Genomic DNA, 24,180 nt, shown 5'->3' with positions numbered 1-24,180 from the left:
GTATAACAGTGTAAATTTGCTGCCCCCTCAAAATAACTCAACACACAGCCATTAATGTCTAAACCGCTGGCAGCAAAAGTGAGTACACCCCTAAGTGAAAATCTCCAAATTGGGCCCAAAGTGTCAATATTTTGTGTGGCCACCATTATTTTCCAGCACTGCCTTAACCCTCTTGGTCATGGAGGTCACCAGAGCTTCACAGGTTGTCACTGGAGTCCTCTTCCCCTCCTCCATGATGACATCACAGAGCTGGTGGATGTTAGAGACCTTGTGCTCCTCCACCTTCCGTTTGAGGATGTCCCACAGAGGCTCAATAGGGTTTAGGTCTGGAGACATGCTTGACCAGTCCATGCTTGACCAGACTCATGGCTGTATTAGATTAAAGGGGGCTTCTACTAAATACTGAGCAAAGGGTCTGAATACTTAGGACCATGTGATATTTCAGTTTTTCTTTTTTAATAAATCTGCAAAAAATGTCAACAATTCTGTGTTTTTCTCTCAATATGGGGTGCTGTGTGTACAATATGGGGTGCTGTGTGTACAATATGGGGTGCTGTGTGTACATTAATGAGGAAAAAAAATGAACTTAAATGATTTTAGCAAATGGCTGCAATATAACAAAGAGTGAAATATTTAAGGGGGTCTGAATACTTTCCGTCCCCACTGTAGCTGTGTATCATCGGCATCACGCAACCTCGATTTTTTTTTTTTTGCTTGGTTACCTCATTTTTCTGTGAAGGTTCTATGAACGCTTAAGTGATCTTTGAGGAGGACCAAAGGCCCTTCGACTGAAGAGGGGGGAGAGTCCCAGCTGGTTGGGACATCCACAGGGAACATCTGCTCACTCATATCTACCTGATCCAGATGGAATCTTGATGGAAGTGAACTAACCCTCTCATATCTATTGATGATGTTTTTATATTTTTCCAGGACACGCCATGGAGAAACCCTCAAAGGATCTTCTCACTTTTTCTCCAGATTATAAATTGGAAGATGAAGACGTCATAAGAGTTTGTGCCGGAGAAACGACAATGAGCTCCACTATGGGTGGCGGACTTCACGTTGTAGGTGGACCATGGAATCCCTCTGATCCTGAGCAACCTCCTACTGTGAGGGATGGTGCCGGAATCCAGGAGGAGAAGAAATGTTCCTGTCCTGAGTGCGGGGAAAGTTTTAGCTCTGAATTAAGTCTTTCTACACATCAGAGATCTCACACGGGTGAGAAGCCACATTCCTGCCCTGAGTGCGGGAAACGTTTTCTTTATAAATCGTTTCTGATCAGGCATCAGAGCACCCACACGGGCGAGGAGCTGCTTTCCTGTCCTGACTGTGGGGAGTTATTTCTACGTAAATACCACCTCAGCGTGCATCAGAGATCGCACACGGGGGAGAAGCTTCATTCCTGTTCTGAGTGCGGGAAAGGTTTTCTTTATAAGTCAACTCTGGTCAGACATCAGGCGACTCACACGGAGGAGAAGCCGTTTTCCTGCCCTGAGTGCGGGAAATGTTTTTCGCAGAAGGCCCATCTTTCCGCACACGAGAAATACCACAGGAGCGAAAAACCGTATTCCTGCTCTCAGTGCGGGAAATGCTTCACACAGAAGTCGCTACTCGCCAGACACGAAAGATTTCACACAGAAGAGAGGAAATACTCCTGCTCCGATTGCGGGAAACGTTTTTTGTGGAAATCTGAGCTCACCGTACATCTGAGGTCTCACACGGGGGAGAAACCGCATTCCTGCCCCGAGTGCGGGAAATGTTACCGACTGAAATCCAACCTAGTCATACATCAGAGATCCCATACAGGGGAGAAGCCGTATTCTTGCCCCGAGTGCGGGAAATGTTTTTCAAATAGGTCTATTCTCAACGTACATCTGATATGTCACACGGGCGAGAGGCCGCACTCCTGCCCCGAGTGCGGGCAAAGATTTCCTCGGAAATCAGAACTGGTCATACATCAGAGGTCTCACACGGCCGAGAAGCCGTATTCCTGTTCTGAGTGCGGGAAATCGTACAAACGTAAATCGGTGCTCGTCGAACATCAGAGGTCTCACACGGGGGAGAAGCCGTATTGTTGCTCTGAGTGCGGGAAGTGTTATCAACAGAAATTTCAACTTGTCATACATCAGAGGTCTCACACGGGGGAGAAGCCGTACTCCTGCCCTGAGTGCGGGAAACGCTATCAACGGAAGTTTCAGCTCATCACACATCAAAGGTCTCACACGGGGGAGAAGCACCCGTATTCCTGTGCCGATTGCGGGAAATGTTTTTCGCAGAAGTCCAATCTTATCAGGCATGAGAGGTCTCACACAAACCTCAAGGTGCAGTAGCATTAGTGCGGGAGTTGTTTTCTATATGATTTATAGTTTGCCGTACATCAGGGATCCTCCACACCTCCATTTTTTTTGTTTTTTTTTATAATATACCATCTCCCTCAGAGCAAGAGTATTAGCATCAATGCAAAGAGCCCAGACGTGTAGTGAATAGAGGAGTGTTTCTGTTATACATGTGCAATTTGTTTAGTTTCCAAATTCTTTTTTTAATTAGTTTTGACAAATTTGTTAATTCCAAAACTTCCGAATTTTTTAATTTCCGAAATTTTCCAATTTCCGAAATTTCCAATTTCTGAATTCTCCAATTTCTGAATTGGAAAATTCGGAAATTGGAAAATTTCGGAAATTGGAAAATTCGGAAATTCCACATTTCAGAAATTCGAAATTTCGGAAATTGGAAAAAAACGAAAATTCAAAATTTCGGAAATTGGAAAATTTCGGAAATTGGATAATTTTAGAAATTGAAAAATTCGGAAATTGGATAATTTTGGAAATTGGAAAATTCGGAAATTGGAAAATTTCGGAATTTGGAAAATTTTGAAATTTCGGAAATTCGAAAGTTCGAAAATTCAAAATGAGGAAATTTGGAAATGTGAGAATCCGAAAATAAGAATAAAACGTGCAATTCGTTTATTTCCAAATTCGTTTTTTAACAAATTTTGACAAATTTGTTAATTCTGAAATTTCTCAATTTTCCAATTTCCGAAAAATTTAATAATAATAATAAATAACAATAGTAATAATAAAACCTTTTTATTATTATTTTTTATTAATTTTTTCCATTCCATTTGTTTAGATGCGGCATTCGTTATTTCGGATAATTCGTAACTTCAGATAAATTTGTATTCATTACGTTCACAAACAGCCAAATTTGAAAGGAAATTCCAATACCTATAATTTAATAGTTTATTATTAGTTAGTTATTATTTCAAAATTTACTGATTTTCTTTCTTTTTTTTCAAGTTTTTTCGAATTTTTAAATTTCCGAATTCCGAAAATTCGGAAATTCAAAAATTCAGAATTCGAAAATCCAAATTTTCGAATTTCTGAAAAAAGCAAAGAAAGTGAATGAAACGAAAATGAACAAATTATTTTCACTGCAAATGTCTAGCTTCTGTAACACCAGTTTAGTCCTGGTGTTTATATCACGTATCCTGGTGAAGACTAGAACGTTGCGGAGGCCTCTTTTTTGCACCCCTGCTGAACAGCGGAGACAGAAAGTGTGAAGGCATGGAGTGGCTTGGGTGCCGGAGTAGCTGGCTGCTGATGTCCGTAGAGCTGGAAGTCACAGTCCTCAGGATAGGCTGCTGAAGCAGATTGGCACCAGAGCAGGAAAGCAGTCAGATAGCCAGATAGCGAGTGACCGAATCGGCAGGCAGAGCAAGTCCAAGAAGCAGGCCAAGGGTCGGTAACAACTGGGCAAAGCAGTAGAGACAAGTCCAGTAAACGGGCCAAGTTCAGAGTAACCAGATGAGCAAAGTAGAGGCAAGGAGCAGAGGCGAAGCCCAGGAGAACCAAGGTCATACCCAGGTAGGCAAACAGATCAGGTCTCAGCACCAAGCTGAAGACCACTCAGCAACTTCTCCCATTGACACATCCATTTAAAGAGGCTGCTGGGCGCCAAGCGTGCACACCAATTACTACGTGGATGTGCGTACGCCGGGTCAGCATAGCACGTCTGGTGTTGCCCTTTTGTCCAGAAGAAGAGCAACAATGCAATGCGCAACGGACATGAGCATAAGTCCACGCTGGTTTCCTGAGAATCTAGCTCACCTTTAGGCTACATGTACACTAGCCTAACCTGACTGTGTCCGTGGGGAAAACGCTGCAAAAATCAGCAGGCAAAGCAAGTCCAAGAAGCAGGCCAAGGTCTGTTACAACTGGACAAAGCAGTAGAGACAAGTCCAGTAAACAGATCAAGTTCAGAGTAATCAGGTGATCAAGGTAGAGGCAAGGAGCAGAGGCGAAGCCCAGGAGAACTAAGGTCATGCCCAGGTAGACGAATACAAGGGATCAGGTCTCAAGACCAAGCTGAAGACCATTCAGCAACTTCTCCCACTGACACATCCATTTAAAGAGGCTCCTGGGGGCCAAGTGTGCACGCCAATTACAAAGTGCATGTGCACGCGCCAAGTCATCATAGCACATATGGTGTTGCCCTTTTGCCCAGAAGTATTAGCACCAATGCAATGCGCACGGGCACTAATATAATATAAGTCCACAATGGTTTCCTGAAAGTCCAGCGCACCTTGGGCTGTAGGTACACTAACCTACCCTGAGGGCGAACATGGGAAAATGCAAAACACTGCAAACATCAGCAGGCAAAGCAAGCCCAAGAAGCAGACCAAGGTCTGTAACAACTGGGCAAAGCAGTAAAGACAACCCCAGTAAATGGGCCAAGTTCAGAGTAACCAGATGAGCTAGGTAGAGGTAAGGAGCAGAGGCGAAGCCCAGGAGAACCAAGGTAGGCAAATACAGTGGATCAGGTCTCATGACCAAGCTGAAGACCATTCGGGAACTTCTCACAGTGACACATCCATTTAAAGAGGCAGCTGGGCGCCAAGTGTGCACGTCAATTACTCAAAACACTGCAAAAATTGGCAGGCAGAGAAAGTCCAAGAAGCAGGCCAACGCGTTTTTTGCTGCATTTTGCATTTTCCCACGGCTTGCTGTCGAAACTTTCCCATCCTAAAAGGGATTCTTCCACGTTCAGGATAAGGATATTTAGGCTTCATGTACACTGGCAGCTCCTAAACTTGACTTTAGGAGCTTTTGGCGTTTTTTTGTTTTTTTTTTGCCAGGGCTCCTAAACTCAACGCCATAAAAGTCTATGTGTCCATTTACACAGAGGCTTTTAGCAGAGGTTTTTAGGAGCTGCTGCATTTTAGGTGAGCTTCAACCTCCCTCTCCTGAATGCGTAAGAATTCCCAGTCAGCATAGGAACGCTTTGACCCGCCGGCCACAAAACATTTTGTGTTTTCCCGTGGCCACAGTAAATCTAGGACAGTGTACATGAGGCCTAACTGTTCCTCAGGAACCCAAAAATGTCAAGGTTTCCCTTTTTGAAATCCTACTTACTGGCTTTTTGCACAATGAGTTAGTTTATTAAGTGTTAATGTATTGGTAAGGTAGGGATCCTCCTATGGACCTCTATAACCTTCCACCTTCCATGTCTTCTCATTTCATCCTCTGGTAATGTCTGGTAACCAACCTTCCATGTCTTCTCATTTAATCCTCTGGTAATGTCTGGTAACCAACCTTCCACGTCTTCTCATTTAATCCTCTGGTAATGTCTGGTAACCAACCTTCCATGCCTTCTCATTTCATCCTCTGGTAATGTCTGGTAACCAACCTTCCATGTCTTCTCATTTCATCCTCTGGTAACGTCTGGTAACCAGCCTTCCACGTCTTCTCATTTCATCCTCTGGTAATGTCTGGTAACCAACCTTCCATGTCTTCTCATTTAATCCTCTGGTAATGTCTGGTAACCAACCTTCCATGCCTTCTCATTTCATCCTCTGGTAATGTCTGGTAACCAACCTTCCATGTCTTCTCATGTCATCCTCCTTCCCAAAAGCGCTTCCTTTAGCTTATCCAATTGTATTTTTCAACTACAGTAAAACCTTGGTTTGAGAGTAACTTAGTTTGAGAGCGTTTTACAAGACAAGCAACATTTTAAAATAAATTTTGACTTGATGTACAAGCGATGTATTGATATACAAGTAGCGTCATATCACAACAGGGTATAAAAGAGAAGAGAGGAAGCCTCTAAGTGTAGCAATATGGTTACATTTAATGAAGCTACAACATTTAGCAACATAGTCTTACACTTAGAGGCGCCTCTCTTCTCTTTTATACCCTGTAGCTCCTGCTGGATTTTGCTTCTAATCCCCTTGTGGAGGCTTCCATTTGTAGATGGACATTTTATGGTTACACTACCTATCACATTGCTATAATCTTTTTATATGGACTATAACCTGAAAGACCTATGAATAAATGGTTGTGAACGAATCATCTGAGTTTCCATTATTTCTTATGGAGAAATTTGCTGTGATATACAAGTGCTTTGGATTACAGACATGTTTCTGGAATGAATTATGCTCGCGGTCCAAGGTTTTAATGTATTTAGGGATTTTCAGTGCAAAAAAAAAAACGTTGCGAGTAGACGCAATGCATAAGTTCCAAGGTGATGTGAACTGGCATCAACATTGTGTAATACGTGCAATAAAGATATTCGAACCGCAAAAGTGTCTGAGGTTTCTTATTGTTCCCCCCATAGGTAGACATCAAGAATATACAGTATATTCCAATGATTGGTGGGGTTGATACAATTATGTCTCCTGTAATGCCCTGTACACACGACCGGTTTTCCCGTCCGAATAAACTATGAAGGTTTTTCCGACGGAGTTCCGCGCAAGCTGTCTTGCATACACACGGTCACACCAAATTCCGACCATCCAGAATGCGGTGAACGTACAACACGTACGACGGGACTAGAAAACGGAAGTTCAGTAGCCAATAGCTTCCGTCTCGTACTTGCTTCAGAGCATGCGTCGTTTTTGGTCCGTTGGAACAGCATACAGACGAGCGGTTTTCCCGATAGTAATTGGTTCCGTCTGAAAAATGTAGAACATGTTCTCTTTCTAGGTCCCTCAGAATTTTCGACGTAAAAAGTCTGATGGGGCCTACACACGATCGGAATATACGATGAAAAGCTCCCATCTGACTTTTTTCTGAGGGACATTCCGCTCGTGTGTACGCGGCATTAGATGCACCATTAGTTATCAACCTTATGCAAAATAAGAACTAGTAACCGGGTTGGGGTGGTGGTTAAGATAAAAGAGAAGGTTGGGTGGGGATATGTCACCCTCTCCCCACCAAGGTCAGTGGGTGGTGGTGTAGTATTAGTAGCAATGAATGGCCAAAACTACTGGAGAAGATATACAGTAAGTAGGGAGCTGGTTCAAAAAGGAACACATTGACCAATAGGGATGAGCCGACGTTAAGGGTTAGGTCCCGGACCAAACTTTGCCTGTTCAGAGGAATAACCCTAATTTTTCCCATTTGGCAGGAGCCGAGCATCATATAATACAGTAGGTATTCCTACCACTTCTGCTCTATACACTCACCGGCCTCTTTATTAGGTTTAATTGCTCGGTAACACAAATTGCTAATCAGCCAATCACATGGCAGCAACTCAATGCATTTCGGCATCTAGACATGGTGAAGATGACTTGCTGAAGTTCAAACCGAGCATCAGAACGGGGAAGAAAGGGGGTTTAAGTGACTTTGAACGTGGCATGGTTGTTGGTGCCAGACGGCCGGTCTAAGTATTTCTGGGATTTTCACACACAACCATCTCTCGGGTTTACAGAGAATGGTGGGGAAAAGAGAAAATATCCAGTGAGCGGCAGTTGTGTGGAGGAAAATGCCTTGTTGATGTCAGAGGAGGATGGGCAGACTGGTTCCAGATGATAGAAAGACAACAGTATCTCAAATAACCCCTCGTTACACCCAAGGTATGCAGAATACCATTTCTGAATGCACAACACATCCAACCTTGAAGCAGATGGGCTACAGCAGCAGAAGACCACACCGGGTGCCACTCCTGTCAGCTAAGAACAGGAAACTGAGGCTACAATTGGCACAGGATCACCAAAATTGGACAATAGAAGATTGGAAAAACGTTGCCTGGTCTGATGAATTTGGATTTCAGCTGCAACATTCAGATGGTGGGATCAGAATTTGGCGCATGGATCCATCCTGCCTTGTATCACCAGTTCAGGCTGGTGGTGGGGGTGTAATGGTGTGTGGGGGATATTTTCTTGGCACACTTTGGGCCCCTTAGTACCAATTGAGCATGGTTTAAACACCACGGCCTACCTGAGTATTGTTGCTGACCATGTCCATCCCTTTATGACTACAGTGTCCCCATCTTCTGATGGCTCCTTCCAGCAGGATAATGCACCATGTCACAAAGCTCCAATCATCTCACCACTGGGCAATGAGGTCACTGTCCTCCAATGGTCTCCACACTCACCAGATCTCATCCAATAGAGCACCTTTGAGATGTGGTGGAACAGGATTGGCATCATGGATGTGCAGCCAACAAATCTGCAGCAACTGTGTGATGCTATCATGTCACTATGGACCAAAATCTCCGAGGAACGTTTCCAACACCTTGTTGTATCTATTCCACCAAAAATGAAGGCAAAAGGGGGTCCAACCCGCAATAGCAAGGTGACCCAATAAAGTGTCTGGGGAGTGTATATATATATCTATATATAAGTGCCTTGGAAAAGTATTCATACCCCTTGAAATGTTCCACATTTTGTCATGTTACAACCAAATGTTTTACAAATAATTATGTGAAAAGTGTGGGGGTACATTTGTATGGCGCCCCCCCCCCCGGAGTCAATACTTTGTAGAACCCCCTTTCTCTGCAATTACAGCTGCAAGTCTTTTTGGGGATGTCTCTACCAGCTTTGCTCCTCTAGAGAGGGACATTTTTGCCCATTCTTCTTTGTAAAATATCTCAAGCTCTGTCAGATTGGATGGAGAGCGTCTGTGAACAGCAATTTTCAAGTCTTGCCACAGATTCTCAATGGGATTTAGGTCTGGACTGTGACTGGGCCATTCTAACACAGGAATATGCTTTGATCTAAACCATTCCATTGTAGCTCTGGCTGGATGTTTCGGGTCGTTGTCCTGCTGGAAGGTGAACCTCCCCCCAGTCTCAAGTCTTTTGTAGACTCTAACAGGTTTTCTTCTAAGATTGTCCTGTATTTGTCTCCATCCATCTTCCCATCAACTCTGACCAGCTTCCCTGTCCCTGCTGAAGAAAAGCATCCCCACCACATGATGCTGCCACCACCATGTTTCACGGTGGGGATGGTGTGTTCAGGGTGATGTGCAGTGTTAGTTTTCCGCCACACATAGCGTTTTTCTTTTATGCCAAAAAGTTACATTTTGGTCTCATCTGACCAGATCACCTTCTTCCACATGTTTGCTGTGTCCTCCACATGGCTTCTCACAAACTGCAAACAGGACTTCTTATGACTTTCTTTCACCAATGTCTTTCTTCTTGTCACTCTTCCATAAAGGTCAGATTTGTGGAGAACACGACTAATAGTTGTCCTGTGGACAGATTCTCCCACCTGAGCTGTGGATCTCTGCAGCTCCTCCAGAGTTACCATGGGCCTCTTGGCTCTTCTCTGATGAATGCTCTCCTTGCCCGGCCGGTCAGTTTAGGTGGACGGCCATGTCTTGGTAGGTTTGCAGTTGTGCCATACTCTTTCCATTTTCCGATGATGGATTGAACAGAGCTCCGTGAGATGTTCACAGCTTGGGAGATTTTTTTTTTATAACCTAATCCTGCTTTATACTTCTCCACAACTTTATCCCTTTATCCCTGACCTGTCTGGTGGGTTCCTTGGCCTTCATGATGCTGTTTGTTCACGAAGGTTCTCTAACAAACCTCTGAGAGCTTTACCGAAAAGCTGTATTTGTACTGAGATTAAATTACACACAGGTGGACTCTATTTACTAATTAGGTGACTTCTGAAGGCAATTGGTTCCACTAGATTTTAGTTAGGGGTATCAGAGTAAAGGGGGATGAATACAAATACCCCCCCCCACACACACACTTTTCAGATATTTATTTGTAAAAAAAAAAATATCAAAAATTATAATTTTTCTTCCACTTCACAATTATGTGCCACTTTGTGTTGGTCCATCACATAAAATCCCAATAAAATACATTTACGTTTTTGGTTGTGACATGACAAAATGTGGAAAATATCAAGGGGTATGAATACTTTTTCAAGGCACTGTATATATATATATATATATATCTTTGTCATATTAAGCATGGATAAAGTTATCACCTAATCAGTAAGCCTATAGCTGAAATACATACCTTAGATGTGGTCTATAAGGGGTGTACAGGTACAAGCGCTACGGCAGATAAGGTAAGCATCACACTGCCTTCACCGGCCTGTCTTCCTCCCACAACTACCTCCCGGTGCCATCTCTTCCCAAGGTAAGTGACGCCCGCGCACCTGGCCATCCACATGATGTAAAATAAAACGTGATTCATCGGACCGGGCCACCTTCCTCCATTGCTCTGTGGTCCAGTTTTAATGCTCACATGCCGATTGTAGGGGCTGTTGGCTGTGGACACGGGTCAGCATGGCCACCCAGACCGGTCTGCAGCTCCCCAGCCCCGTACACAAAAAACTATGATGCCACAGCCTAGTCTGAATAATGAGTGCCGGGTTTCAGTCCTCCTGAAACCTGGACACATGATTCAAAACCCGGACTGTCAGTGATCATAATGTTGTGGCTGATCGGAGTATGCTCCAGTTAGGAAGATCGATCCCCTTTATATGTCTTGATGAGTGACAGGAAACCCAAAATGTTACAGTTGTCACTAAAAAAACAAAGCGAGAGGGAAATCTATAATTTGGCACAACTGTTCCCTCATTATCCTCTCTTCGAAGGGGTTTCTTCTCCCTTCCAGTTGTCTCTCGGGACAAGAAGTGAAGGGAAATATCTCCAGTAGGACTATATTAGGGTGGCCAGACATCCCCGGTTTCTGGGGACAGTCCCCGGATTGAGGACACTGTCCCCGGACCAAGTCTGTCCCCAGTTTTGTCCCCGGATTGGATTTGAACAGGGGCTGGGGCAATTTCAAAGACTGCCCGTGCAGAATAAAAATCTGAATTCCACCCCCCCTCCTCTGCCGCTCCTACTAGCTTATGGGGGTTTATTTTTTCCATTATCTCTACCCCTATCTGATGATCATGTGCTGGTCGGAGCAGAGGGACTATTTCTTCAGTTTCAGGCGCAGACCAAGTCTGTCCCCAGTTTTGTCCCCGGATTGGATTTGAACAGGGGCTGGGGCAATTTCAAAGACTGCCCATGCAGAATAAAAATCTGAATTGCACCCCCCCCTCCTCTGCCGCTCCTACTAGCTTATGGGGGTTTATTTTTTTCCATTATCTGTGCCCCTATCTGATGATCATGTGCTGGTCGGAGCAGAGGGACTATTTCTTCAGTTTCGGGCGCATGCCCATTCAGCTCCACTTGCATGTTCTTCTGCCTTGGCTCAAGTCCCGGCCAGCCGCCTGCCTGCTTATCTCCTTGCCTTCCCTGGTGAAGTGATCTTCCTCTGCTCCCCACCCAGTAGTAGCCGGGGCCCGAAGAGTAAAGCCCCATACACACTATCAGATTTTCTGCTGATTTTTGTCTTCAGGTTTACCAAAACCATGTAGTGCAAGGGCCTGCCTGATTGCATACAAATTGAAACTCCTAAGGTTTGACCTCATATTATATGGTTTTGGTAAATCTGAAGGAAAAAATCAGCAGAAAATCTGATACGGTGTATGGGGCTTTAGACTTGACAGGCTGTGAAGCAGGCGGCAGAGACGGGCAAATAGTTGTCGATCACTGCCATTACTAGTAAAAAAAAAAAATATGTCCCCAGATTTCTTTTAAAAAATCTGGTCACCTTAGACTAGATGGGGATAAAAAGTCATAAAGTTATTATGGCTGATCAGTGTACAACTCCATGTTTCTGGGGCTGCAGTTCCTCTGAGCTCCACATGGTGGTGATCTCACTTATCCTGGAACAGGAAAGTCTCTATGGTGGACAGGAAGTGATGTCAGGTACAGACAGGAAGTTGCAGGTGAGAGGTGAGTCGGGAGGAAGTAGAGAGGAGACATTGCTGGAACTGGCAGACGAGGAGGTAATACGAACTTATTTTATCATTTGTCCAAACATATTCTATGACATTTTGTTGGTGGATTGAACGGAGCCTAAAGCCTCGTACACACGATCGGATTTTCGGCAGGGAATTGTGTGATGACAGACTGTTGGCCTAAAATCCGACCGTTAGTACGCTCCATCAGACAATTGTTGGCCAACTTTCTGCCAACAAATGTTGGACGGCAGGCTAGTAAATTTTCGGCGGGCAGCGGTCTGTTGTCAGATTTTCCTATCGTGTGTACATCACAGAAAAGTCCAAAGTACAAACACGCATGCTCGGAATCAATGCTCACCAAACATGACATTAGCAGAAGGTGCCCAAAGGGTGGCGCTCAAGAGCTGAAATTCCTCGTAGTACGTCGCTACGTTCGTGTTTGTTGGCCGACATTTGTGTGCCATTTGTATGCAAGACAAGTTCCCGGACAAAAGTCTGTCGCTTTTTTGGCCAACAATCTGATCGTGTGTACGAGGCTTTAAAGCGCATCTATTACCCAAAAGAATTAGGTGTGGAAGGATTATGACCCCTCTTTTCTTTGAGTGAGGACACCTTTTCCCTGATTTCGAAGAGATTTCTTCTCACGTCCTGTTGTCTCTCTGGGACCGGAAGTGAAGGGAAATATCTCCAATGAGACTCAAATAGATGGGGATAAAAATACCCAATAGACTTTTACATTAGGTACAAATTGGAATGTAAAAGTCTTAATTTTGTTAGGCTTTAGTTAGGAAGTAGGGATGAGCTTCAGGTCAACCGTGACTTTGACTCAAGTTCAAGTCATTCATAGTTTGGTAATAGGGCCAACTAACGAGATTTTTTGCCACAATACCGATCCGGTTAGCAAGAATGCCCTTCCTGGCCTTTCATCTGTGTGATCAGGTGGCTTATGAGGACCAGTCATGGTGGTTTTCTTACATGCCAAACCCCTCACTAAAAAAATTGTAGGTTCCCAGCATGCTCTCTGATGCGTTTCAATGAGCAGCCCACAAAACAAACCCAATCCGATTCACTCATCCCTTTTAAAAAGGGGGAAATTATATTTACAGTGACTTTTGGTGAATATCAAAAAGCAATGAGCAGTGCAGACTAAGATGGAACAGAGCTGGGCAGTTCTGAAATTAATATCAACCCTCATATTATCCCCCATACATCCCCACCCTAATATTGTACAACCATTACAGTCCACGTGATTCTCCTCTATCCATCTACAGAGAAACCCACATAGATCACATGACCACATAACTGAGGATGGAGGAGGACCGGAGTCACATGACTGAGAGGATACTAAACCTCACCCTGGAGATCATCTACCTGCTGACCGGAGAGGTGAGGAGGATTCTGGGAGGTCACATGACATCACTCTTATCTCTATTAATAAAACACAGACCTGACCGGAGAGGTGAGGAGGATTCTGGGAGGTCACATGACATCACTCTTATCTCTATTAATAAAACACAGACCTGACCGGAGAGGTGAGGAGGATTCTGGGAGGTCACATGACATCACTCTTATCTCTATTAATAAAACACAGACCTGACCGGAGAGGTGAGGAGGATTCTGGGAGGTCACATGACATCACTCTTATCTCTATTAATAAAACACAGACCTGACTGGAGAGGTGAGGAGGATTCTGGGAGGTCACATGACATCACTCTTATCTCTATTAATAAAACACAAACCTGACCGGAGAGGTGAGGAGGATTCTGGGAGGTCACATGACATCACTCTTATCTCTATTAATAAAACACAGACCTGACTGGAGAGTAGGGCTGGGAAAAAAATCGATTTAAATCTTGAATCGAGTTGAGAGGTCAAATCGATTCAAAATTTAAGCAAATTGATTTTGTTAGATTTTTTTTTTTTTCACCGCGCCGGTCCGGAGGCGCTGCGGGCATGAGTTTTTAGGCGAGGCCGCGGCTTTGGCCTAGTCCGCGAGGCCGGACGCTGCGGACTAGGCCGAAGCCGCGGCCTCGCCTAAAAGCTCATGCCCGCAGCGCCTCGGGACCGGCGTGATTTCCAAAAAAAAAAAAAAAAAACTCGATTCGAATCGTGAATCGAGTTTTTTTTAAGAGAATCGAAGATTTTTTTTTTTAAGAAAATCTCCCAGGAGAGGTGAGGAGGATTCTGGGAGGTCACATGACATCACTCTTATCTCTAATAATAAAACACAGACCTGACCGGAGAGGTGAGGAGGATTCTGGGAGGTCACATGACATCACTCTTATCTCTATTAATAAAACACAGACCTGACCGGAGAGGTGAGGAGGATTCTGGGAGGTCACATGACATCACTCTTATCTCTATTAATAAAACACAGACCTGACCGGAGAGGTGAGGAGGATTCTGGGAGGTCACATGACATCACTCTTATCTCTATTAATAAAACAGACCTGACCGGAGAGGTGAGGAGGATTCTGGGAGGTCACATTACATCACTCTTATCTCTATTAATAAAACAGACCTGACCGGAGAGGTGAGGAGGATTCTGGGATTCTAACATGATATTCCTATTGGTTCTCCAATACAGAGATTTCCTCTTGTGAAGTCAGGTGATCATATGACCATCACAGTGCCTCCATGTGACTCCTTAAAACCTGAGAGACACAACATGGAGAAGATTCTAGAAGTCACCAAGAAGATGATGGAGCTGCTGACAGGAGAGGTGAGGAGGATTCTGGGAATTCTGGGACATTATCCAGTAATAGACAAGGGATGTGTCTGGATGGTGACTGTATCATTGTGTGTGTCAGGTTCCTATAAGGTGTCAGGATGTCACTGTCTATTTCTCCATGGAGGAGTGGGAGTATTTAGAAGGACACAAGGATCTCTACAAGGACGTCATGATGGACAATCAGCCGCCCCTCACATCACCAGGTAAGAGGAGACTTTATTGTAAAGGAGAGAGCAGTACGGAGGGTCCACCTAGATCCCCCATCATCTGATAAACACATAGAAACAATGTATTCAGTCAGTGTGTGTGTTTCCTACAGATGGATCCAGTAATGGGAACCCACCAGAGAGATGTCCCCGTCCTCTGTATTCCCGGGATTCCACACAGGAAGGTCACACCATCCCTCACCATCATCAGGTAGATGAGGAACAATCACTGATAGTATCATTAGGATCTGTACATTATCTGCATTGTTACAATTTATGTCATTTTTATTATATATTCAGAGTGGAAACCTGAGAGATCCTGAAGTTGATGTTAAAGAAGAGATAAAAGAGGAGGATGATAAGGATGGTGTGATGGACTTTCCAGGAGGACACAAAGAACTGTACGAAGACACCATGGAGGAGTCATCCAGTAATAGGAACCCACCAGAGAGATGTCCCCGTTCTCCGTATTCCCGGGATTCCACACAGGAAGGTCACACCATCCCCCACCATCATCAGGTAGGTGGAGTTGAGGGATCGGGAACATAAAGTGATTGAACACTCTGACATGTGGAGATGATGTGTGGACTACAAGATGATATTTTCTATGTGATCTCACATCATAAATACTTCTATGTTACAGATGTTATTTTCTGCCATTCTGTTGGTTTAGGGTGAAGATCTGATGAACCTGAAAGTTGAGGGTGAAGTAGAAGAGACGTATGTGAGGGATGATCAGCAATATACGGAGGAGGATGGAATGATGAGGACATTCATAGAAGAGGACTCTCCTACAGAGATCACCTCAGGTGAGCCATAATATATTCTTCTCTTATCTCTGCTCTGTTACTCCACACTGATTGGTCCAGAGTTGGGCGGAAGCTGAGTGATATCAGCCAATAAGAAGTTGAGAATTGTAAGGAGTAATAAAAAGATTGAAACACTTAGACTGAGACACTCAACAAGTCTGAACTTTGACCCTCTTATTTATCAGAGATCACATGACCCAGTGCCTAGGCTTGTGGTTGTGTAAAGAGCATGGACCTCCCAGTCCCCATTGGTTCCTGCTCTTCTGACAAGGCTGTGTAAATGTAGAAGTGATCTGGGAGGAGGACCAAAGGCTCTTTGACTGAAGAGGGGGGAGAGTCCCAGCTGGTTGGGACCTCCACAGAGAACATCTGCTCACTCATATCTACCTGATCCAGATGGAATCTTGATGGAAGTGAACTAACCCTCTCATATCTATTGATGATGTTTTTATATTTTTCCAGGACACGCCATGGAGAAACCCTCAAAGGATCATCTCACTTTATCTCCAGGTTGTAGAATGGAAGATGAGGACATCACAGGAGATTGTGGAGGAGAAAAGACAATGAGGTCCACTATGGATGGTGGACTTCACAGTGTGGATAGACCATGGAATCCCCCTGACTCTGAGCAACCTCGTACTGTGAGGGATGACGCCGGGATTCAGGGGGAGAAGACATTTCCCTGTCCTGAGTGCGGGAAAAGTTTTAACTCTAAATTAGGTCTTACTGTGCACCAGAGATCTCACATGGGGGAGGAGCTTCATTCCTGTCCTGAGTGCGGAGAATCTTTTTCACGGAAGTATCTTCTTACCGTACATCAGAGATCACACACGGGTGAGAAGCTTCATTCCTGCCCTGAGTGCGGGAAATGTTTTCTTTATGAATCGGAACTGGTCACACATCAAAAATCTCACACGGGGGAGAAGCCGTATTCCTGCTCCGAATGCGGGAAACATTTTTCACGGAAGTCCACTCTTTCCGCACACCAGGCGTCGCGCACGGGTGAGGAACCGCATCCTTGTCCCGAGTGCGGGAAATGTTTTTCAAAGCAGTGCAATCTTTCTGTACATCGGAGATCACACACGGCTCGGAATAAATATTCCTGTGCCGTCTGCAGAGAAAGTTTCTTCTATAAATCAGAGCAGGTAAGACATCAGAGATCTCACGCGGGTGAGAAGCCGTTTTCCTGTTCTGAGTGCGGGAAATGTTTCTCAGAGAAGTGCAAGCTTTCAGCACATCAGAGGTTGCACACTGGCGAGAAGCCTCATTACTGTCCTGAGTGCGGGAAATGTTTTCTTTACGAATCGGAACTGGTCAGACATCAGAGATCTCACTTAGGGGAGAAGCCGTATTCCTGTTCTGAGTGCGGGAAATGTTTTTCTAAGAAAAGCAATCTTTCTAAACATCAGAGGTTGCACACGGGCGAGAAGCTTCATTCCTGTACTGAGTGCGGGAAATTTTTTCCTTATGAATCGGATCTGGTCACACATCAGAGGTCTCACACGGGTGAGAAGCCGTATTCCTGTCCCGAGTGCGGTAAATGTTTTACACAGAAGTCCACTCTTAACAAACACCAGATCATGCATGCAACCCTCGAGAAGGTTCATTCCTGCCCTGAGTGCGGGAAATGTTTTTTTTATAAGTCTAGACTGGTCACCCATCAGAGATCTCACTTAGGGGAGAAGCCGTATTCCTGTTCTGAGTGCGGGAAATGTTTTTCTAAGAAATGCAATCTTTCTAAACATCAGAGGTTGCACACGGGCGAGAAGCTTCATTCCTGTACTGAGTGCGGGAAATCTTTTCCTTATGAATCGGATCTGGTCACACATCAGAGGTCTCACACGGGTGAGAAGCCGTATTCCTGTCCCGAGTGCGGGAAATGTTTTACACAGAAGTCCACTCTTAACAAACACCAGATGACGCATGCAACCCTCGAGAAGGTTCATTCCTGCCCTGAGTGCGGGAAATGTTTTTTTTATAAGTCGGAACTGGTCACCCATCAGAGATCTCACTTAGAGGAGAAGCCGTATTCCTGTTCTGAGTGCGGGAAATGTTTTAAATGGAAGTACAGCCTTCATGAGCACAAGCGATGCCACACGGGAGAAAAGCCGTTCAACTGTCCCGACTGCGGGAAATGTTTTTCAAAGAAAAGCAATTTTTCGAAACATCAGAGATTGCACTGGGGGGAGAGGTCTCATTCCTGTGCCGAGTGCGGGAAATGTTTTCCTTCTAAATCGGAACTGATCAGACATCAGAGATCTCACACAAGGGAGAAGCCGTTTTCCTGTCCTGAGTGCGGGAAATGTTTTACTCAGAAGTGTTATCTTATCAAGCACCAGAAAACCCACACAACCCCCGAGGAGTATTAGTACACATGCGCAATTCGTTTTTTACCGAATTTTGACAAATGAGTTCATTCCGAAATTTCCGATTTTTTTTTTTTCAATTTCCAAAATTTTCGAATTTCCGAATTTTCAAATTTCCGTAAATTCGAACATTCGAAATTTCGGAGATTTTAAATTTGGGAAATTGTAAAATTCTAATCCGGAAATTCGAAAGAATGAACATTAAAAATTTGGAAATTTGAAAATACAAAAATAAGAATGAAAAAAAAAAAAATTCAAAAGAATGAAAATTTGAAAACCCGAAAATCTGAAATAATAACTAACTAATTATATATATATATATATATATATATATATATATATATATATATATATATATATATATATATAATTTTTAATTTTTTTACAATTTTTTTTTACCCCATCTTATCATGTGCCAGGGTTGAATGTTGGGTTTATGTTTGTTCGATACTGTTGTTGTATGAAAAAGTGACAATAAAAAATGAATTGATTCAAACAAACAAAAAATAATAACTATTAAGTGATAGGTATTGGAATTTCCTTTCAAATTTGGCTGTCAGTGAACGTAACGAGTACGAATTTATCCGAAGTTACGAATTATCCGAAATAACGAATGCCGTATCTAAACAAATGGAAAGTAACGATCTAATAATAATAAATAACAATAATAATAATAAAAGCTTTTTATTATTATTATTTATTATTAATTTGTTCCATTCCATTTGTTTAGATGTGACATTCATTATTTCGGATAATTCGGAACTTCAGATAAATTCATATTTGTTATGTTCACATTTGAAGGGAAATTCCAATACCCATAATTTAATAGTTATTATTTTGAATTCTACTGATTTTATTTTCAGATTTTTGAATTTTCAAAGTCCTACTATAACTTCACCTGCACATGGTCTTCATTTTCACCACGGTCTTCATTGTCACCGCGGTCTTCATTGTCACCGCGGTCTCCATTGTCACCATGGTCTTCATTGTCACCATGGTCTTCATTGTCACCATGGTCTTCATTGTCACCATGGTCTTCATTGTCACCGCGGTCTTCATTGTCACCGCGGTCTTCATTGTCACCACGGTCTTCATTGTCACCATGGTCTTCATTGTCTTTATTGTCACCGCTGTCTTCATTGTCATCGTGGTCTTCATTGTCACCACGGTCTTCATTGTCTTCATTGTCACCGCGGTCTTCATTGTCACCATGGTCTTCATTGTCTTTTTTGTCACCGCTGTCTTCATTGTCATCGCGGTCTTCATTGTCACCACGGTCTTCATTGTCTTCATTGTCACCGCGGTCTTCATTGTCACCGCTGTCTTCATTGTCAGCACGGTCTTCATTGTCACCATGGTCTTCATCGTCTTCATTGTCACCACTGTCTTCATTGTCACTGCGGTCTTCATTGTCATCGCGGTCTTCATTGTCACCATGGTCTTCATTGTCACCGCGGTCTTCATTGTCACCGCGGTCTTCATTGTCACCGCGGTCTTCATTGTCACCATGGTCTTCATTGTCTTTATTGTCACCGCTGTCTTCATTGTCATCGCGGTCTTCATTGTCACCACGGTCTTCATTGTCACCGCTGTCTTCATTGTCAGCACGGTCTTCATTGTCACCATGGTCTTCATCGTCTTCATTGTCACCACTGTCTTCATTGTCACCACGGTCTTCATTGTCACCACGGTCTTCATTGTCACCATGGTCTTCATTGTCTTTATTGTCACCGCTGTCTTCATTGTCACTGCGGTCTTCATTGTCATCGCGGTCTTCATTGTCACCACTGTCTTCATTGTCACCACGGTCTTCATTGTCACTACGGTCTTCATTGTCACCATGGTCTTCATTGTCTTTTTTGTCACCGCTGTCTTCATTGTCACTGCGGTCTTCATTGTCATCGCGGTCTTCATTGTCACCACGGTCTTCATTGTCACCACGGTCTTCATTGTCTTCATTGTCACCGCGGTCTTCATTGTCACCGCGGTTTTCATTGTCACCGCTGTCTTCATTGTCACCACGGTCTTCATTGTCACCGCGGTCTTCATTGTCTTCATTGTCACCGCTGTCTTCATTGTCACCACGGTCTTCATTGTCACCGTGGTCTTATCTGACTATCTATCTTCAACGCCCCCCATCTAGATACTATATCATTCATGGATATTATTTTTATTGAACATAGATCTGTTGAATATTACAACCTTGCTCACTTGCATCCACCATGAAGACTGGTGACCTGTGTTCTGGGGACCCTGTGTGTGCGTCCCCTACTGGTGCGCGGCCTTGGACTACCTCAGCTCCCGAGAGAGACAAATCTTTCTGGCCCTGGCTCCATACTCGCCTTTTACCATGTACTTTATCTCATGTAAGTACCCAGGATTGGCAACCTGGCCTGTTCCTGTTACTCCTAGTGCTATTTTAGAGTAATTATATTCTAGATTTTATAAATACTTATTATTATACGCAATTTATATAGCGCCAACAGTTTACGCAGCGCTTTACAATGTATAGGGGGGACAACACAATTACAGTACAATACAGAAGGTACAGGAGGGCCCGGCTCGTAGAGCTTACATTCTAAAGGGAGGGGGTGGTGGTACAAAAGGTAATAGCTGCAGAGAATGATTTGATGGCGGTGGCTCGGGGACAGTTGTTATGTGGGTGTGGGATAGGCTTCCCTGAATAAATGAGTTTTCAGGAATCTCCTAAAGGTGGACAGGGTAGGGGCTGATCGGACATACTGGGGCAGGGAGTTCCAGAGGATGGGAGAGGCTCTGGAGAAGTCCTGAAGACGAGCATGGGAGGAGATAACAAGGGAGCTAGAGAGCAGGAGGTCCTGGGAGGAGTGGAGGGGACGATTTGGGCGATATCTGCAGATGAGGTTGGTGATGCAGATGGGGGCGATGTTGTGAATGGCCTTGTATGCTATGGTTAGCATTTTGAATTTTACACGGTGGGGGAGGGGAAGCCAGTGAAGGGATTGGCAGAGAGGAGCAGCAGTCACGGATCGATTAGTGAGGTGTATTAGTCTAGCAGCAGCATTCATAATAGATTGAAGGGGGATAGCCTGCTTAAGGGTTGGCCATTAAGGAGAGAGTTGCAGTAGTCAAGGTGGGAAATAATCAAGGAGTGAATAAGTTGCTTTGTGGTGTCATTAGTCAGGAAGGGTCGAATTCTGGAGATGTTGTGAAGGTTAAGGCGGCAGGATTTAGCCAGTGATTGGATAAGGGGGCTGAAGAAGAGGTCAGAGTCAAGGATTACACCCAGGACCCTGGCATGTGTGGAGGGACCAATGGTTGTGTTGTTGATATTAATGGTAAAATCACAGGAGGGGGACGGTGAAGGAGGAAATATAACAAGCTCAGTTTTAGAAAGATTAAGTTTGAGGAAATGGTGTGACATCCATACCGATATGTCATTCAGTAAGTTTGAGACTTGTGAGGAGATCGAGGGGGTGAGTTGAGGAGTGGAGAGATAGATCTGGTTGTCATCGGCATAGAGGTGGTATTGGAAGCCATGGGAGGTTATCAACTGGCCCAGGGAAGAGGTATAGAGTGAGAAAAGGAGAGGCCCAAGGACGGAGCCTTGGGGTACCCCAACAGAAAGAGGAAGAGGAGCGGAGGAGATGGAGTTGTAGGTGACACTGAAAGTGCGCTGAGATAGCTAGGAGGAGAACCAGGATAATGCAGAATCACGGAGGACAAAGGAGTGTAATTTGCTGAGGAGGAGCAGTTGGTCAACTGTGTCAAAGGAAGCAGAGAGGTCTAAAAGTATGAGTATGGAGTAGTGGCCATTGGTTTTAGCAGTTAGTAGGTCATTGGTGAGTTTTTGTAGGGCAGTTTCAGTAGAATGTTGTGGGCGGAAGCCAGGCTGTAGGGGGTCAAGAAGGTTGTTGTCCGTGAGGTAGCGACTTTGGTCATGAACAAGGCATTCGATGAGCTGTGAGGCAAACGGCAGTAGGGAGATGGGTCTTAAGTTATTCAAACAGGTGAAGGTTTTTTGAGTATGGGGGTAACCAGTGCATGTTTGAGCGGGGAAGGAAAGGTGCCGGAGGAGAGGGAGAGGTTGAAGATATGGGTTAGCGAGTTGAGGATAGAGTGGGAAGGTGGTCGCAGTAATTGAGAAGGGACAGGGTCCAGGGGACAGGTAGTGAGGTGGGCCATGGAGAGGAGTTTATCAACTTCATCTGTGGTAACTGGGCAAAAGCAGGAGAGTATATGTTGGGTAGGGGAGGAATGTGAATGCTGGATACCTCCTTGCGCATTATACGAAGATACTTTTGAGCATCCGCCCCTGAGGAAGTGTCATACACGAAACGCGATGGACATTTAGGATGCAGTCATATGCCTGCCAATAGGAATCTATCTAGACCCACTATCTACAGCCAATGAAGGAACAATAGGAGAGCCACCACCAGCATCCAAAACTACTGACTCTTACCATCAGTGTGTAGGGTACACACATCAAATGTATATGCTATGGCCCCAATGATCCTAATCCACAGATCGATCGACTTCACAGGGAGTCAGAATAATCCTCTTTCAATAGAGCAAAAACAAAGACCTCCTCCATAAATAGGAATCCCAAGAGTAAACTCCAGCATCCAGCAAATAGATATGAGAAAGAAGACCGCTCATTGCGCAGGCATCCAAGAATTAAATGTATTCAGTAAAAGAAGCTGTTACACTCACATGTTTATAAGATCTGTCAGGCAAGTGGAAATTACCAGCGTTTCCAACCGACAAAATGGCCACCGCGTCCCAGTCAGCGTCCTATGTCACACGTCCTTAGCTCCACCCAAAGTTTCGTCATCAAAAATGCGTCATCAGGGGCCCTAGATTTTGTAGATACTTTTGAGCATCCGCCCCTGAGGAAGTGTGTCATACACGGAACGCGTCGGACATTTCGGATGCAGTCATATGGCCGCAAATAGGAATCTATCTAGATCCACTATCTACAACCAATGATGTTTACAACGTATACATATCTTTTATAACATTGCAATGTGCCGCTCAGATGACATGTCTGTATATATGTATGAATTTACAACAAACGTTTACTTATCAATTCATTTTATATCCTATACCGTGAAGCCAATATGTATGCAATCATGATATTTTTTTGATGTCTATGCCCTGAAGGCATGTGTGTATATAAATGAAATCAACAGTTTTTACTTGTCTGTTCATAATTGTAATGTATTTAAACATCCGTCTATGCCAATTAAATGCTTTTACAATCTATACCTCCACTAGTCAATGGCCTGATCTAAAATCCCAACCTCCCTTTTTTTGTGTATCTGAACCAGGGATGGAGGCACATTTCTATGTGCATCATTAAAAGTCCCCCCCCCATATTTCCACCAAATGATCTGGATCAGTGCACAAAGCAAGGTCCATAAAAACATGGATGAGCGAGTTTGGAGTGGAGCACTTTTTTTGTGTACTGATCCAAATTCATTGGAGGTGTATTCGTGTCCTGAGTGCGGGAAATGTATTCTATCTGAATAGTAATTTGATGTGCAGTCAGTATTTACTGTGTAGAGTTGATAGTTAAAGGTCCGAAACGCGTAGCCAAATCCATCTACTTCAGTGTGCTGACGTCCAGCTGAGCCAAGTCCGGATGCCTTAGGCCACCTCCTCTTCAGCTTGCGTTCCAACGTGGTTTCCCACAACCCAGGAGCTTCCTGGTGCAGCTCTGCATACCCTGTCCCTCTCCCTGCTGAACTCTACTATTCCTGTCCGCATTCCTGGATGAATGCTGCATGGATGGTTATCATTAATATCCCTACTTATGACCAGATGCAGTGAGTGCCTATATGTTTTTTATGCTTTATATTTAAATAAATGGCTACACTTACATTTAGATGGTGGCGCCCTCTTTCTTTCATTCACTATAGGTGCATTAGAGTTTACTTAAGACTCCAAAAGCCGCAAATTTCATTCAGTGGCCATGGCTGATTTGACATCTATTACCAACCTTCTCTGTGTAGCAGCCCCCCTAATACCTGCCTAATACCCCCTAGTATTA

General features: G+C 44.1%; 4 protein-coding genes across 4 annotated transcripts in view; all 4 read left to right on the top strand.

Annotated features, from left to right (window-relative positions):
• The window catches only part of LOC141105442 (uncharacterized), a 38,562-nt gene extending 31,991 nt beyond the window's left edge, over positions 1-6,571 (top strand). Inside the window, exon 21 of the mRNA XM_073595297.1 lies at positions 931-6,571. Within this exon, the coding sequence (XP_073451398.1) occupies positions 931-2,330 (1,400 nt within the window). The 3' untranslated portion in view covers positions 2,331-6,571. The remainder of the gene's footprint in view (positions 1-930) is intronic.
• LOC141106787 (uncharacterized) overlaps positions 1-24,180 on the top strand; it is a 107,829-nt gene that overhangs the window by 44,475 nt on the left and 39,174 nt on the right. The window lies entirely within an intron of this gene.
• Positions 11,389-15,039, top strand: LOC141105441 (gastrula zinc finger protein XlCGF66.1-like). The gene is made up of 4 exons (XM_073595296.1): positions 11,389-12,082; positions 13,309-13,423; positions 14,625-14,759; positions 14,848-15,039. The coding sequence occupies exons 2-4, from the start codon at positions 13,346-13,348 to the stop codon at positions 15,037-15,039; spliced, it is 405 nt and encodes a 134-aa protein (XP_073451397.1). The 5' UTR covers positions 11,389-12,082; positions 13,309-13,345.
• On the top strand, positions 15,025-18,701 carry LOC141104689 (uncharacterized). The gene is made up of 4 exons (XM_073594359.1): positions 15,025-15,185; positions 15,275-15,493; positions 15,648-15,783; positions 16,246-18,701. Exons 2-4 carry the CDS (start codon positions 15,347-15,349, stop codon positions 18,150-18,152), a joined length of 2,190 nt encoding a protein of 729 aa, XP_073450460.1. The 5' UTR covers positions 15,025-15,185; positions 15,275-15,346; the 3' UTR covers positions 18,153-18,701.

The sequence above is a fragment of the Aquarana catesbeiana genome, linkage group LG08 (assembly GCF_042186555.1).
Source record: "Aquarana catesbeiana isolate 2022-GZ linkage group LG08, ASM4218655v1, whole genome shotgun sequence".
NCBI classification, from domain to species: Eukaryota; Metazoa; Chordata; class Amphibia; order Anura; family Ranidae; genus Aquarana; species Aquarana catesbeiana.
Note: the sequence above shows the minus strand (reverse complement) of the source record. Positions and strands in the feature narration are given on the sequence as shown.

Coding starts and splice junctions, on each gene's coding strand:
- LOC141105441 (XM_073595296.1), top strand. CDS start 13,346: ATGGAGGAGGACCGGAGTCACATGACTGAGAGGATACTAAACCTCACC. Junction 13,424..14,624: donor TCTACCTGCTGACCGGAGAG/GTGAGGAGGATT, acceptor TCTCCAATACAG/AGATTTCCTCTTGTGAAGTC. Junction 14,760..14,847: donor TGGAGCTGCTGACAGGAGAG/GTGAGGAGGATT, acceptor TGTGTGTGTCAG/GTTCCTATAAGGTGTCAGGA.
- LOC141104689 (XM_073594359.1), top strand. CDS start 15,347: ATGGACTTTCCAGGAGGACACAAAGAACTGTACGAAGACACCATGGAG. Junction 15,494..15,647: donor CCATCCCCCACCATCATCAG/GTAGGTGGAGTT, acceptor CTGTTGGTTTAG/GGTGAAGATCTGATGAACCT. Junction 15,784..16,245: donor TCCTACAGAGATCACCTCAG/GTGAGCCATAAT, acceptor ATATTTTTCCAG/GACACGCCATGGAGAAACCC.